The 14,311-nt window shown below is 31.7% G+C and overlaps 1 protein-coding gene across 2 annotated transcripts in view; it reads right to left on the minus strand.

The window, feature by feature from the left end:
- Cul3 (Cullin 3) overlaps positions 1-14,311 on the minus strand; it is a 37,363-nt gene that overhangs the window by 9,783 nt on the left and 13,269 nt on the right. For both annotated transcript variants that reach the window (XM_064057331.1, XM_064057332.1), the window contains exons 3-6: positions 11,831-12,016; positions 6,081-6,842; positions 5,854-6,024; positions 134-241 (exon numbers count right to left, since the gene is read on the minus strand). In XM_064057331.1, coding sequence (XP_063913401.1) covers positions 134-241; positions 5,854-6,024; positions 6,081-6,842; positions 11,831-12,016 — 1,227 coding nt within the window. The remainder of the gene's footprint in view (positions 1-133; positions 242-5,853; positions 6,025-6,080; positions 6,843-11,830; positions 12,017-14,311) is intronic.

The following is a 14,311-nucleotide window of genomic DNA, read 5'->3' on the forward strand; positions in this document are numbered from 1 at the left end:
ACAACAAATGTTAGAATTATTGGCAGAACTGAAACTTTGTTAGCGGTATTTCAGATGGGCGACAAATGATACTTTTACAATAATTAGTACGTTCAAACTTACATGACCACTCTGTATATTGTGCAAACCTTACCTCGGTTTTGGTGATATGATCCTTGAACTCGTCCATGATGGTGTTGGAAACGGTCATATCCTTGAACATACCCTCCAATTTTGAAGTGAACTGACAACCGCACTCAGTCTACAAAAAAAAAACACAGATCACAAGCGTGTTTTGCTTCAATATTAAAAAAGATATAGATACTCCACAAAAAAGTTGCAAAATTCTCAAGAACTTTTATCATTTTTTACAAACCAATGCAAATTTCAACACTCGTGAAGAGTATCTATATCTTAATATTGCAAATAATATACCATACATAATGAGACAGATTCGTGAGAATTTTGCAGGACGAAATCACAAGACAGCAGTATTATACAACAACACAAATTTAGGCAATATCTTCTTGGAGCTCAACCACTTTATTTTCCAAAAGATCGTCAAAATGACACACTCCATACACCTGTATTTAAAAATGTAGTGAAAAATAGGTGAAATTGATGAATGAGCGATTAGATTTTTCAAACAAAAAGTTTGCCGCAGAATTTTCAGATTTATTGATTGTGGTAATAAAAAAAAAATACAACTTCATAGAACATAAATTTTAAAATCACCACTTTTATTTTTTACAGAATGGTCGGCAACCCAGTATACATTTTGCATTTAAATCATCATCTTAGATTGGCGCTCCATTTTATGCGTTAATTTTCAACAAAACTTCCACAAATACTAACGTTTAAACGCGAAAAGTTTCAAACAAGTCAAATTCAAAAGCGATTCAACTGCGGTTATTGCACTGGTTACCGTCGTTATTGTTTGCATAACGAAGCAAATGTTTACCTGACATTTAGCCAATTTTGTCTATTAATTGAAAATTTTCGCCGCATAAATTATTACAACAATTTAATTATGCATGAGGCTATTTCGCAATATATAACAAATACACCTTGACAATTAACATAGTACGCGGTCAACGTTATTAACTGCAGTAAAATATGGTGTATATTTACCAAAAAAATTCAAAAAGTCTTTTAATATATACATTTTGTGTTAGTTAAGCTACCCGTTAGAAACAAAGGTCGCTGAAGTCCTCGCCAGATTTCTCGTTTTTATTTCAATGTTCATAACCATAATTTAATTGACGTATCTGACAGAAGATCGAAGTTATGACAATGATGTGATGTGACTTAAATGATTACATGATAAAATTTTAAAAGGTAAAATGAATTAGCTACAATTATTATCTACACTTTAAAAAAACGAAAAAATAATACAATTAAAATGGAACAAACTTCCAAATTTTAAAAATATAAATGTTAGAACTATTGACTGAGACACATCTGTGAAAACATTCTGACTGTTAATTTTTTATGGAAAATATCTTGTTTATGGTGGAATGTTCCGAAATCATTAATAAATTATGAAATACAAATAAATGAATACTAAAAAGCTCAATATCCTATTAAATATAAAAAATCTTGAAAAAGTACAATATATAGCGACATTATGGATGAATAAAATACATCTGTTCTAGTAATCAAGAATGACAATCAATAGTTTTACAGTTTATTGTTTACATTATGCACAATTAATACTTTTTTTTCGTTCTTTAAAAACACTTGAACTTCAGGTTTAATATTGATCGAATAACCTTCACTTCATGATAAAACAATATTGATAAATAAATTATGTCCAACATCATAAAACCGAGAAGTAATAACATTAACTACTTATTTACCACAGTCTCAACAACTAGCCGTAAAAAAATTCGGATGCTGAACATAATTTGACAAAATAAATTTGAAAAATTGAACATCATCAAATAAATTAAATTAGTTCCATAAACAAACTGAAATAAACGTAATAAACTACATTTTTTGCAATTTTGGAAGACCAAAATTAAACTAAAATTACAGAATGTTTACATAACAAAAATACTAGAGTGTCGTTAACATATGACAAAACTGGTTGAATATTTCAAATGAGTGTCCATAGAAACTAAATTTTACGATATGGTAGAACTTTTATGTATGAACTTTGGTATCATCCGCAGTTTTTAAAATAGGAAAAATACTATGACACTGACAGTTATAAACGTGGCAATATTAAATTTGGTTCAATGTACTCTCTTATCAATGCTAACCAAATTTGTTCATAAAGACAACCTGTGTGACGTGTCTGATGTTCTTCTCAAATTTTAGTCCTATTTGCAAAGCACTCCTGTGCGAGTTAATAAACTGATACTTAAATGTTTATCACTCTTCTTACATTATAATGATAAGGCTGATTAAGTACTTATACGGCTTCAAATAAACTTATTACACAAAATTCTGGATACTAAAAATTCTTGATGGGCATTTTTCGTTTTTTATAGGTAAGTTTTAGTTAAAAAAAAGTTTGTATACAATTATTTTCTGGTTAATAGTTTACGATTTTCCTTAAGTTACTTAAAATTGTGTCCACAAATAACTGTGGGGAACGTGGAGAAATTAAGTAAAGTGCTAAAACTAAAAAAAAGAGTTGTGAAAATTTGTTCATTTAGTATAGCTAAAATCTGAAAAATAGGGAGTACTTATATGACTACCCATTGTGCACTTATCAACTTTGTAGTATCACCTAAATAAATCTTAACTGAATTGGTGACTACAGTACTTCTGTATCGTTTCAATTAATTCTGGTTCATATACGCCGACCTTTGTGAAATGAGAAACCGCCAAATAGTGCAGGAAATAACTTTCACTCTTTTTATGTAGAGCAATTTTACTTCGACATCCACAATCCATTTTCTACCACTGAATCGTACTTTGAAATATTTTTATTGTGCTATTTTGTTACAAGAATTTAACAAAATATGCCTTATGTTCAGTTCCATCTTCATTTCTAACTCAATCGGTTAACTTTTCAACAATTTTAGCGACAAGCAAATTTCCATGCAAGACGCTCGTTTTGAGGCAAAACTCTCTAAATTATCTCCAAAGTATTTTTTTATTTTTTCCTGCTTTGCGGCGTCGCATCGCTAACGATCTTCTCCACAATCATTAGAAATTCATTACCAAAACGGTTATTTGAAATCGCTTTCACGAACTTGACCAATATCCACCAAAAATTATTTATGTTTAATGGCTCCAAGTTAATCTCAGATCTTAATCGAAACAAGATTAATAAAACATAATTCACAAATTTCGGCTTACTGTTATCAGAATCGCCAACTAAATGTAGAAATAAAGGTGAGTGAATAACGAACCCAGCGTTAACATTGGTTAAACAACACGCGGTTTGAAGCTGTTAAGTTAAAGAGATTAACAGCTTCACTTTACTGCCTTAAATAAGTAACACATGTGTACCACACCAAACTTTATCCAACACCTCCTAATAATAGCTTAAGATTGAAAGCAAATTGTCAAGCTAAAATCTTGGAAAGTAAAAACATGTGGAAAGGCTTTTAACTTGACTGTCGTTATTTAATAATGCACATATTATTCATTTTTTCTTTTACATTTAAGCCAAAATAGTTATTTTGTATTTTTCCAGATTTTTGGCATTACTTACTAAGGAGCATATCAGGCACTTGACGTTGTGATGGAACAATGAACTTTACAGTTGACGATATAGAAGATAAGGAAGGATACTTGTATGAAACTTCGCAATCATCATAGAAGGATTTCCATTATGTATTTGTCACTTACAAGAAAAAAAATGCTGCCTTCCACTAGTTAGAATCAGCATCTTGTCTGAGATGCCTCAAATACTCGCTTCTTTCTTGAAAATATTCGGTCATTTACTGGACACAGTCTGAGACGTTCTCCAGCAACTCTGCTGGTAAACGCAGAAAACGATATTATAATAATGGGTGGGAATCGTTCACCGTAGCACTGTTAAATATAACATTCAATTTCCCGTTGTTAATAAGATAGTCTGGTATTTTTTTTTAAGTTTAAAAATAAATTGTTTCGGTATAAATGGATTAAGCTCTAAAATGTTCTTTTGCGATTGCGACTAATTATTACAACAGTGTTTTCTAATTGTAGGTTCATAAGAATGTCTCATTTGGTATCGTTTTCAAGAAATTTATGTAAACAAGTATTGCTTAATTTATCGAGAATTACATGTATTTTCAGATGTAAATGCTCGACAAACGTCCTTAAAATTCTTTATCTGACGCTCCTTGATATTTTCCACATGTTTGTCTATTGTAATATTAACATGTTATCGCAATTTTTGTTTCCTTGACAGAAACCCATGATAAAAGTAAAAGTATCACCAAATCTACTGAATAGTCATATTTTAATAAAACTAACCAAAAATGAAATAAATTAGAATAGTGGCAACAATCCTAAATTCAATAACAGAAAATCTATTGTATTTTCAGAACGTTAATTTTGTACCTGTTATTAAGATTTATTTTACTGTTCTGTGAAATTAAAAATATAGTAACTCTGTAAACAGACTCTAAATGACACTGTATCAAATGCAGGTAGAATCCCGTGCCAGGAACGTATTTTTAAAATTTCAGTGTAGCCTCAAACATTTAAAGCAAGTAATAATTTTACTGCAAAAAAATATTTGCTAATATTTTAAAATACAATTCACATGTGTATTTTAAAAAAGAAACTTATACAGGGTGTCATTTTATTTGATACAACCCCTGTTAACTTTTTTTATTTTCGAAGATAGGTTCTTTGTTCTTTGTCCGTGACAAATTTTTATCATACTACAAGATCTCTTTGATGTTAAACACATTCATTAATTCTCACTTTCGGGAATACCAGAAATGACAACAACTTCATATTTTTAAATGGAACACCTAGTTTATTTTTGAATAAACGAATTCTTTGTATTTTTTAGCACAAAAAATCAAAAGTAATCAATATTATAAAACAATAAATAAAAAAATTAAGTGTCATTTCCGATTCTACTGAAAGTACTAATAAGAGAATATGCTTACCATCAGCGAGATAATACAAATTTGATCAAAGAACCATATGTTTATCTTAAAAAATAAAGAAGTTACAGGGGTTGTATCAAATAAAAAAGACACCTGTATAAATAAAAACACATTTTACGATGTTTAAGTCGAAGCTTAAATAAATTGAATTCAAAGATGAATTGTTTGCTTCTTTGAAATAATTTGTAATCCTTGACCACAGTTCCTGAAGAGATTAATGACAGTTTAAAAAAAAATACAAGAATTACATTGAGTAAATGTCATAAGTGAACAAGTATACGTCAAGAAACAAGAGTTCATTGAACACATTAGAAAAGTCGAAATGACTTTTACGGAAACGCCCCCATAAAGCATTATAATTATGGTCAAAAAATCGTCAAGTGTTCACTTAACAGTACAGTAATGATTCCATTAAAATTTTGCTGGGTACAAAAATACTGGTCTGGGTATACCAATGGGTCCGAGCTGCTTATAACCTTTAAAATCACCATTAGTCATTAAGAGGTGTTGGATAAATTTCTTAGGCGAAAAAACCAATTTCTCAAACTGAATGAAAAACATGTAAAAATTGCAAACCACTGCATATTGTATTGACCGTGCTTGAATAACAGTCGGCAGTGACATTTCACATTCATAATAATACGATAATTAAACTAAAATTATTGTTTGATAGTCAATGGTTGATACATATCTATAAACGTCAAAAAACAATTTATTTTTTGATTTTTGGATTTTTAAATTAAATGCAGAACGTCCAAGTTAAATTCAAAATTAACCTCATTCTTTCACAACAAACACACGCACTTACCTTTAACTTTGAAATCATATTTTTCTCCCAATCATCACTGACCGATTTGTTCAGAAGCAGTCTCTTAGCCAAATGTTGTTTGTAGTAACGCTCAAACACATCTTTTTCTTGCAAGAACCTAAACAGTACCATGGACTTATCCAGAACCAGCTCGATCTCCTGCTCCGACATCTAGAACCACCGGAACACACATTAAACACCGAAACACAACCACCAACTCAACTTACCCCCTTCACACCCTTCTTTAATTTGTCATCTATGAACAAAGAAAGATATTCCGGCGACTTCGGATTAAGATTGAGGAAATGCTCGAAATCTGAAGCGATCATCTGTTTGAAGATCTTATCGTTATTGAACGAATTCTTCAAGAAGTGATCGAAACGGTCCTTCAGATCTAGCAACGACTGGACGAAAGTGATAGCGTTCGTGGATGGCTGGTGTTCCTCCTCTTGGACTAACGCTTTTCCTTGCTCTCGCAGATACTGACTGACGCAATCAGCCATCGTTTTGAGTCCGTCGGCCACCCTTCCGAAGAGCTTATACATGCAAGCCAGGTCTTCGGTTTTTTGATGTTTCAGCATGTGGACGACGCCGCTGTTTTCCATCTCGACTATCGTCTTCATGTGTTTCTTGATCAGTTCTTCTTCGACCACTTCGACGATTCTGGATTCGGTAGATTCGTCGAGGTAGTGCTTTGCTCTGTCAGATTCTTCGTTAATTCTGGCTTCTACTTTATTTATATACACGGACGCGCTATTTTCTGCTAAGAACTTTTGACTTTCTACTTTGTAAAATTCGGCAGATTGTTGAAGGAAGGGTCGCTCGAAGTCCTCTTCGTACACTGCCCGAGAGTTTATTCCGAGGACCATTAACATCTGACAGGCGTTTTTTATCGAGATCCTGTCAACTTTTTCGCCTCGTCGTTCTCGCATTACCATGTCCAGGAGGGTTTCTCGGAGGTGGTCGCGAATGCAACCATATCGCACAACCTTGATAAAAAATACAGTTTTTGATTAAAAAAGAAAATGCATATTGAACAGAACAACGATTTGATCTCTTCCTTAGGTGAATGTACGTGACGCCTGTGAAACGTGATTCATACGGTACGTGCATAAAAAATTCGGAATAAACGGCGAACGGGCCAGAAAGTACAGAAAGACGTAGGCAATGTGAACGGCTGTTTTAATAAAATAGAAAGGGAGTCAGCCGAAAGGCGCATCGGTAAAAGAGATTCGTAAAGTGAGAGTCACCTTAAGTACTCAGAACTAATCAACCGCTTAGGAGTTGTAATATTAATTAATCACGAAATTGCCATAATAATGTGATTATTATAATAAAAACTGTATAGTTTGGAATTCGACCTTCATCGAGAACCCATATAAATCCCCTTCAACGTAACAATGCATTCAGCCTACAGACTATTTCCATTACATTCAGTTACTTATAGCAGATTCGGCTTTTTAATATATATGATTTATTGTTACAAAAGAAGCAATGATTAGTAGTAAAATAGCAACATACGAAATAATCCGAAATTGTTTCACTATATCTTTTTACAACCATTTCATAATAAAGACGATGAGGCAAAGTTTTATTATATTGATTTTTTATCAATAAGTGTTATCCTATTGTGTCAATGGCATCATTACTCTTTCATTACTTCTCAGAAAACTACTTTAATTTTCATTTTCTGACTTGAAGTAAGTGCTTCAAATACTCCTTTTTTTGCAATATTCGAAGTCACAGTATTATTAAAAATGCCGACTTCATTAACAAACCCTAATACAAAAATGGGTAAGTTAGTTACATATAATTTCTCTCGCTTCTGAATCATAACAAAATCGATCGTACGCATTTCAAGACAAAAACATCAATTAAGAGGTTAAGGAAAACCAAATGATCCGTCGTTAATCGAATCAATAAATTAAATAAAATCATAAGTTCATTTATTTTTTGCGAAATTTTATTAATTTGTAACATAACTTCTGTGCATTAAAAAAAGTATCTTACGTTTGAGAAGTAAAAGTATGATTATTTGTATTTTTTTTTAGAGATTCTTGTAGCCTGTTTTTCTGAATTGACTACTGTTTTTCTGAACTGATTAATGTATCATACTTTAATCACTCATACTCCGCCACTGCTTTCGATTCGAACGCATCATGTTACGAAGACACATTTAGTTAACTTATTTATACGTGGTTGGGCGCGGACTGCGGGGAAATCGGCTGACCGTTCAAACAATTAAGTAAAGGCAGGTAAAAAGTATACAGTGTAATGATATAATTAACAAAAATTTGGATGCCTGGGGTAAAAATTCAAGGCAGATTCATAATCCACAAGTATAATGGTATATTGTTGTATACAATTTAAATGGCGCTTTACCATCTACACGACATTCCCAACATACGTCAAAAATCCAGTAGTTTCGGATATTATATTAAAAATGGACACACAGAGACGACAGACAGACGGAAACAAGATACCTGCTTTTTCGTACTCAAGAGGTCATGAAACGTTGAGAAAACATGGAAGTTGCAATTCATCGAATGCACCCTACTTATAACACTTCCTTAGCTTACCGCTCGGGAAGTAAAAATTTAAAGATATTATGGAAACCCAAGCAATGTCACAAGTTAGTGAAAACATATTTTACAATAACGATTCTTTAATATTTTTTGAAGTAGTATTAACAATTAATTTATTTATCAGATCAATATTGATATGTTGTACACGTAACAACGTCACCGTTTTATTTATACATTTATTCCCAGAATGACAGAGGAATCAGATAAGTAGTTTCTAAGAAATCTATAAAATTCACAATAAATTCATTTTTTTTTCTGAGATGTCCCGTGTAAACACTTCAAAACTTGTACTTTTTAGATAAGGTTCACGAATTAAATTAAGTATTTATATGAAAATTTCAATATAGCGGCTTAACACATTCAAATCCTGGTAAGACTTATAATGGAAGTTGTAATCCTTTTTTCCAAGAACGTACCTATAGGTGACTAATACTGATAAAATAAAAAAAAACTAAAAAATCGAAATCGAAAATACACAATTTTGTACGTATACACCAAACTTTTGAAAATATTGAATTTCTAAGTTTTTTTGTTGACAATTTTTATGGGAATTTTACACTGTCAATTAAATTCACAATAAAAATATAAGAATTACGACGTTAATTCTTCTACTTCGAAGTTTAATATTTTCAAAAATTTGGTCGGGACTGTTTAACCATTTTTTCGAGTTCTTCAAAGCCTTCTTAACAACATACCATCGAGGTTATCCATCATTTTTTGATCACGCTGTAGCTTGTATTCCTCAATACTACCTATAAAAGGTCACTGTAGAGGTAATATGTTACCGAAAATAAAAATTGGTCTAGAGTTGTTTAAATAGGCGTGACTAAATTTTTAGTAGGGATAAATATACTAATTTGGATAGACACAGTGTAATACCGGGTGATTTTTTTAATTTTTTTGGAAGTCGTAACTTGACAGTTTTTAATTTTAAAAAACTCTAAAATTTTAATGAACTTTGTTGTTAAAAATGTATATTATTGTGATGAATGACAACGTTATATAATTCTCACTTTTAGGTTTTCAGTTGTGTCCACTCATTGTTTAAAAACAGTTTTTTCGCAGTCGAGAACAAAAATAATCTAAAGGTTTCAGATCCGGTGATCGAAGTGGGTAGATATGGTCTATGTGGGTGCTAATTAAACGGTCGTCATAAAATTCCTTAGAAAGTACAAACTTCTATGAGCTGCATGAGCTGTTGCACCGTCATGTTGAAAATATCCATTCTGTAATTCTTCAAAATCAAGCTGGTAAATAAATTCCTACAGCATGTTTTGATATTTCGCAGCTGTAACTGATTCCTTGAAGAAAATTAATGTCAATTTTCTGCACTCCACATGTCATATTTTGGAAATTTACATATTTTTAACGATTTTCTGGCAAGCTAAATATGACAAGTCAACGAGAGCCTTCTTAACGATGTATGGGGATTATTATCCACAACCTATTGGACATTTTCAACAGCCCCGGGAGTTCGTTTTCTTAATATGCGACTTCCTGATTTTCTAGCAATCTCACCAAATAATTTTATACACAAACTGAGTGTTCTTAAAAAATTAGCTTCAAGAACAGCAAGACCAGTGAATTTTTCAGGGAATGCCTGAAAACAGGGTCGGGCTTCGTACACCCATTCACCATTTACTTGCTGGCCGTTACAAAAATAAGACTCAAGAATGAATTCCTTATGATCTACGGAAAACATTTTCCTCGAGATGAAAATTCTGCGTCTGTTGTACACAAGTTATATTGCACGAATTTTTAAAGCATAGAAAAAAGTTTTGTAATTTTTACGATTTTCGAGATCCAAAACAAATTCGATAAAAAATTAATTTATTATTTTTGACTCGCCTATCGACAGTTATAAGAATTACTGTAACAGGGTCATTTTGATCCACGTCTAACTTCATGTTTTCTCCACTTTCCTAACTCACACGACACGAAAATCCAAGTTTTCTCTATTAGAGATTTTATAAATGGATAATATTCGAAACAACCCAACCGATTACATTATACTTTAACAGTCCGTCACTATTTTAAGTTGACGAATATGGACTGTCCTAAAACAATTAAGGTCTGAACCATCAATTTTTGCATCACATAAAAAATGATTACAAAAAGACTTCAGCTTTTGTTTAAGGAATACAGGATATTAAAAAAAAATAATTATTCAAATCCTTTGGGAAGTTGATGATGTTATCCTAAAAAAGCTTTACGCTGAATTCTCGCGTTTTACTAAGATGCTTGAAGTTTTAGAAATGCTTACAAAAAGAGTTTGAAAAAACACACTTGATGAATTATTATTCCAGTTCCTTTATAATTAATGTTATATTGTATACTTTAAAATCAATATATTTATCCTCGCTAAAGAACTGAAGACTTGGCTTTAAAATATAAAATAAATTGGTCCATGGAAGCTTACGCTCAGGAAGTAATAAAAGTTTGAATTATTTTTGATAATTCCTGATTTAATGAACAAACAAACTGCATGGTTGAGAAGCTAGAGCTAGTCTAATCTACAAGTATAAGTTTCCTTTGAAATTTGTCGATCTATATTTCTTTACCAGCAACAGCACTCATAAGTCTAGTTTTCTCACTTTTTTGCATGTGTTGGAGAAAAATAGAATGACAAACTTGCTAGATATTTAAAACAACATGTATAAATATAGTTTTAAAACTGTTCGTTTGTTAAAAAATAATATTCATTTATAAGTGTGCTTACCTTTAAAAATTTAAGGATAATTGTGATAAATTCAACAAAATAATAATATAAAATGTTTATGCATAAGACCGATTAAAGGCAAAAAGCGAGGCAAAACACGTATTACATTATTAATTTCCCACTAATTAGATCACTCATTAATATAAAGGCAGTATGACGTCATTTAAGATATTTTTCGATAGAACGATTTTATTTTGCTTTCTTAATGTTAAAATTCATAGCATCATTGTAATATAGACTGTGTTCAAGATTTTACACTATTACATTAAGAGGTTAATAAGTAAAAAAAAAAGTTTGTCCACTGCGTCGTATCTGTTTCATCGTAAAATTGCATAAATATAAAATTCTATAAACCCTGATAGAAATATCAAAAGATTTTATTCATAGTGGTTGACAAAGACGATTTCGGCATAGATTTAGAAATTTAGAACTAGCATTCTGGTTATAACGTTTTGAAGTTAAAATCTGCACACAGAAACGTTTCACAGGTACCACTAATTAAAGTTCGAATTTAAAATCAGAATTGTCAATTCGTTTAATAATCATGGCCTAGTCGACAGTTTTTTATTATAAATCAAACGTCGAAGACCAACGCAAAGAAATCACAAACACACATATTGAGGATTAAAAATGTCGAGTTATGTAAAACAATAGCTCTGATGTGTGGGCTTACCTGATCTCTAAAAATAATTAATCCCAAATTATACACGTTGTCAACGTCATTTTGTTGAACGTAAACACGATCCATGTACATGAGGATGTCTCGAATCATCACCATTGACGTCTGATGGTCGTTCCAGGCTTGGTTTAGTGTCATAAGGAAGCAGTTGTGGAGAGCCCGAAGAACATCTTCTCGGACCTAGAAGCATAATGCATACAATTAAATTATAAAATTATTCTATGTAAAATAGTTTTTGACAAAAAAAGTAAATATTGTATCTTGCATTGGAAGAATTAAACCGATTTGAATAGTTATATTTGCATCTAGTTCTGGTACAAAATTGTACTCGTACAAGTTCATCAGACTGACCGTCACCTGTGTGACAGAGACAGTAATACTTTTTTTGTCTGATTCAACAGCTCATGATTGAACAATGACTTTAACTGTTTTACGAAGGGTCGGAGAATAATTACCGACATTTTGGTGATTTAACCAGGCAACGCAATTTTTGCAATTGTTCGGTCTCACTTAAAGTTTCCTCAAATTTTCCAGACTAATTTGGAGTTGTAAAATAGCCGAGTAAAACTTTCCGCATTTTACGAAACCGGATTATCCCTCTTAGCCATAAAATGTAACAAAAAATGGCATGTCCTTTAACTATTCAAAAATAATATACATGTGCTTGACAAAATTTTTCTTTACGACAAAGAGAAAAACCTTCACACTTCATTAACCTTTAACAGCATTTCCTGTAAACACTTGCAAACCTTATGTTAACAGCTTGACCTAAATTAATCCGTAGGCAAGAAACGTAAATGTAGAAATTAACTAAAGCGTGGTAATTATTACCTTGATTTTGATTTTATTAATATAACAGCTGATTTTTTATAAGACATTACTTTCTTTAAGCGAATAAGTGGTTCAAGAATATATAACAAGATCGTGATTTTTATAGTAAACAGACAGCACTTTTTTTAAGTAAAAATATTCTACAATACGTCAAAGTTTCTCCAAAAGAAAATAAGATAACATCATGTTTAATTAATTCAAAGCATGATAATCGATTGTATGTACATTAGTTATTACGGAAGGTCAACAACATTATTATTTTAAATTTAAAAATTACAAACATTACTATATGAATGCAAATCAGTTAACCAAATTTCGAAAATATATTGTTCAAAAATAAACATTCCCAAAATCAGAATTTATCATATTATGAGATTAACTTAAAAGTGAAGTCAATTTTGACCACGTTCTTCAACAATATTTTCTTAAAGAAAATTATTCATTACAAGTCCATTGTTCGCATACCACTGTCTTGCTAATAATAGCTGCTTAATTCAACATTTGTAGGCTAACATTTTCACGAATTGTATTCAACATCTACAAACAAAATCTGATTAACGGCAGTCAAACAATACGTCGTTTTCAAAAATCATAAAAAGTAGCGGTCCCAAAATGGCGCCTAGGTCATTACACGGCTGTTCCGTCTTCCATAGCCCGAAATTTTCACTCTTCTTTTCCCTTCATACAGCTCTTTTTCGTATTTAAAACTTTTCATCATCGAAATTTTAAAATTTTTACTACAACCACTCCATAAATGTTGTTCTTTATCTGCACTAGGTATGCTTTCAGTCTTATAAGAAAAGTGGTGCTGACTCATGGGTCATGAGTAGTGTAATCTCTTTTTAATGGAACTCGGTTATCTGATTAGCTTTTATTGTTATTCCACCACAACTGAACTGGCATTCATAAAATCCACCAAGAAATATGCTACGACTAGAAGCAGATGTTCCAGAAAACTGACGGTTATGTTTTTTTAAACTTTTCAGCTTGGGCGAAATCTTTAATACTCTCTCGACGAGCACGCTCCAAATAACTCAATTTTTATATTAATTTTAATTTCCATTATTGGCAAAATTGTTAACCTTTTTAAAGTTTCAGTTAAAATTAAAACTGCGAGTCCTCAATCAACTGGAAGGCAGCGCAGCAGGCATCCATTTGGTTTGAACTCTGATCACGAAACGAATTTAGAATTAAACATAAAAATATTACTAAAAAGAACGCAAACAAGTGTTTCTTGGACGTTAAATAGTGGAATTTGCTTTTTCCCTTGATATGTACTTAAGTCACAGTCAGTTACGTGTTCCCGTACTTCCAAACACATTAAGTTTTTTGAAATTAGAAATCGAAAAACTCATTCAATAGGCACGATTTTTGTTAACAGTTAGCTGCAACGAGTACATTATACGTACACCTGACAAATCTTCTAAGACGTGACAACTGACTCGCTTATAATTGGGCGATGATCGTATGTCTTTTGTTAAAGTGGGTGGAGTTAGTGGGAGCTCTGCACGTCTTGGGTGCAACATCCTCAATATCCTTTAAAATAATATTTTTACCTCCCAGTAGCTAGAAGAAATACCGCGAATTTCACTTTTTCGTAGTTTTACAGATCGAAATATACGAAAACGCAACTTTCCACTTCTT

Source organism: Zophobas morio, unplaced genomic scaffold, assembly GCF_036711695.1.
Source record: "Zophobas morio isolate AGI-343-1 ecotype UQ-CSIRO unplaced genomic scaffold, CSIRO_AGI_Zmor_V1 ptg000017l, whole genome shotgun sequence".
NCBI lineage: Eukaryota > Metazoa > Arthropoda > Insecta > Coleoptera > Tenebrionidae > Zophobas > Zophobas morio.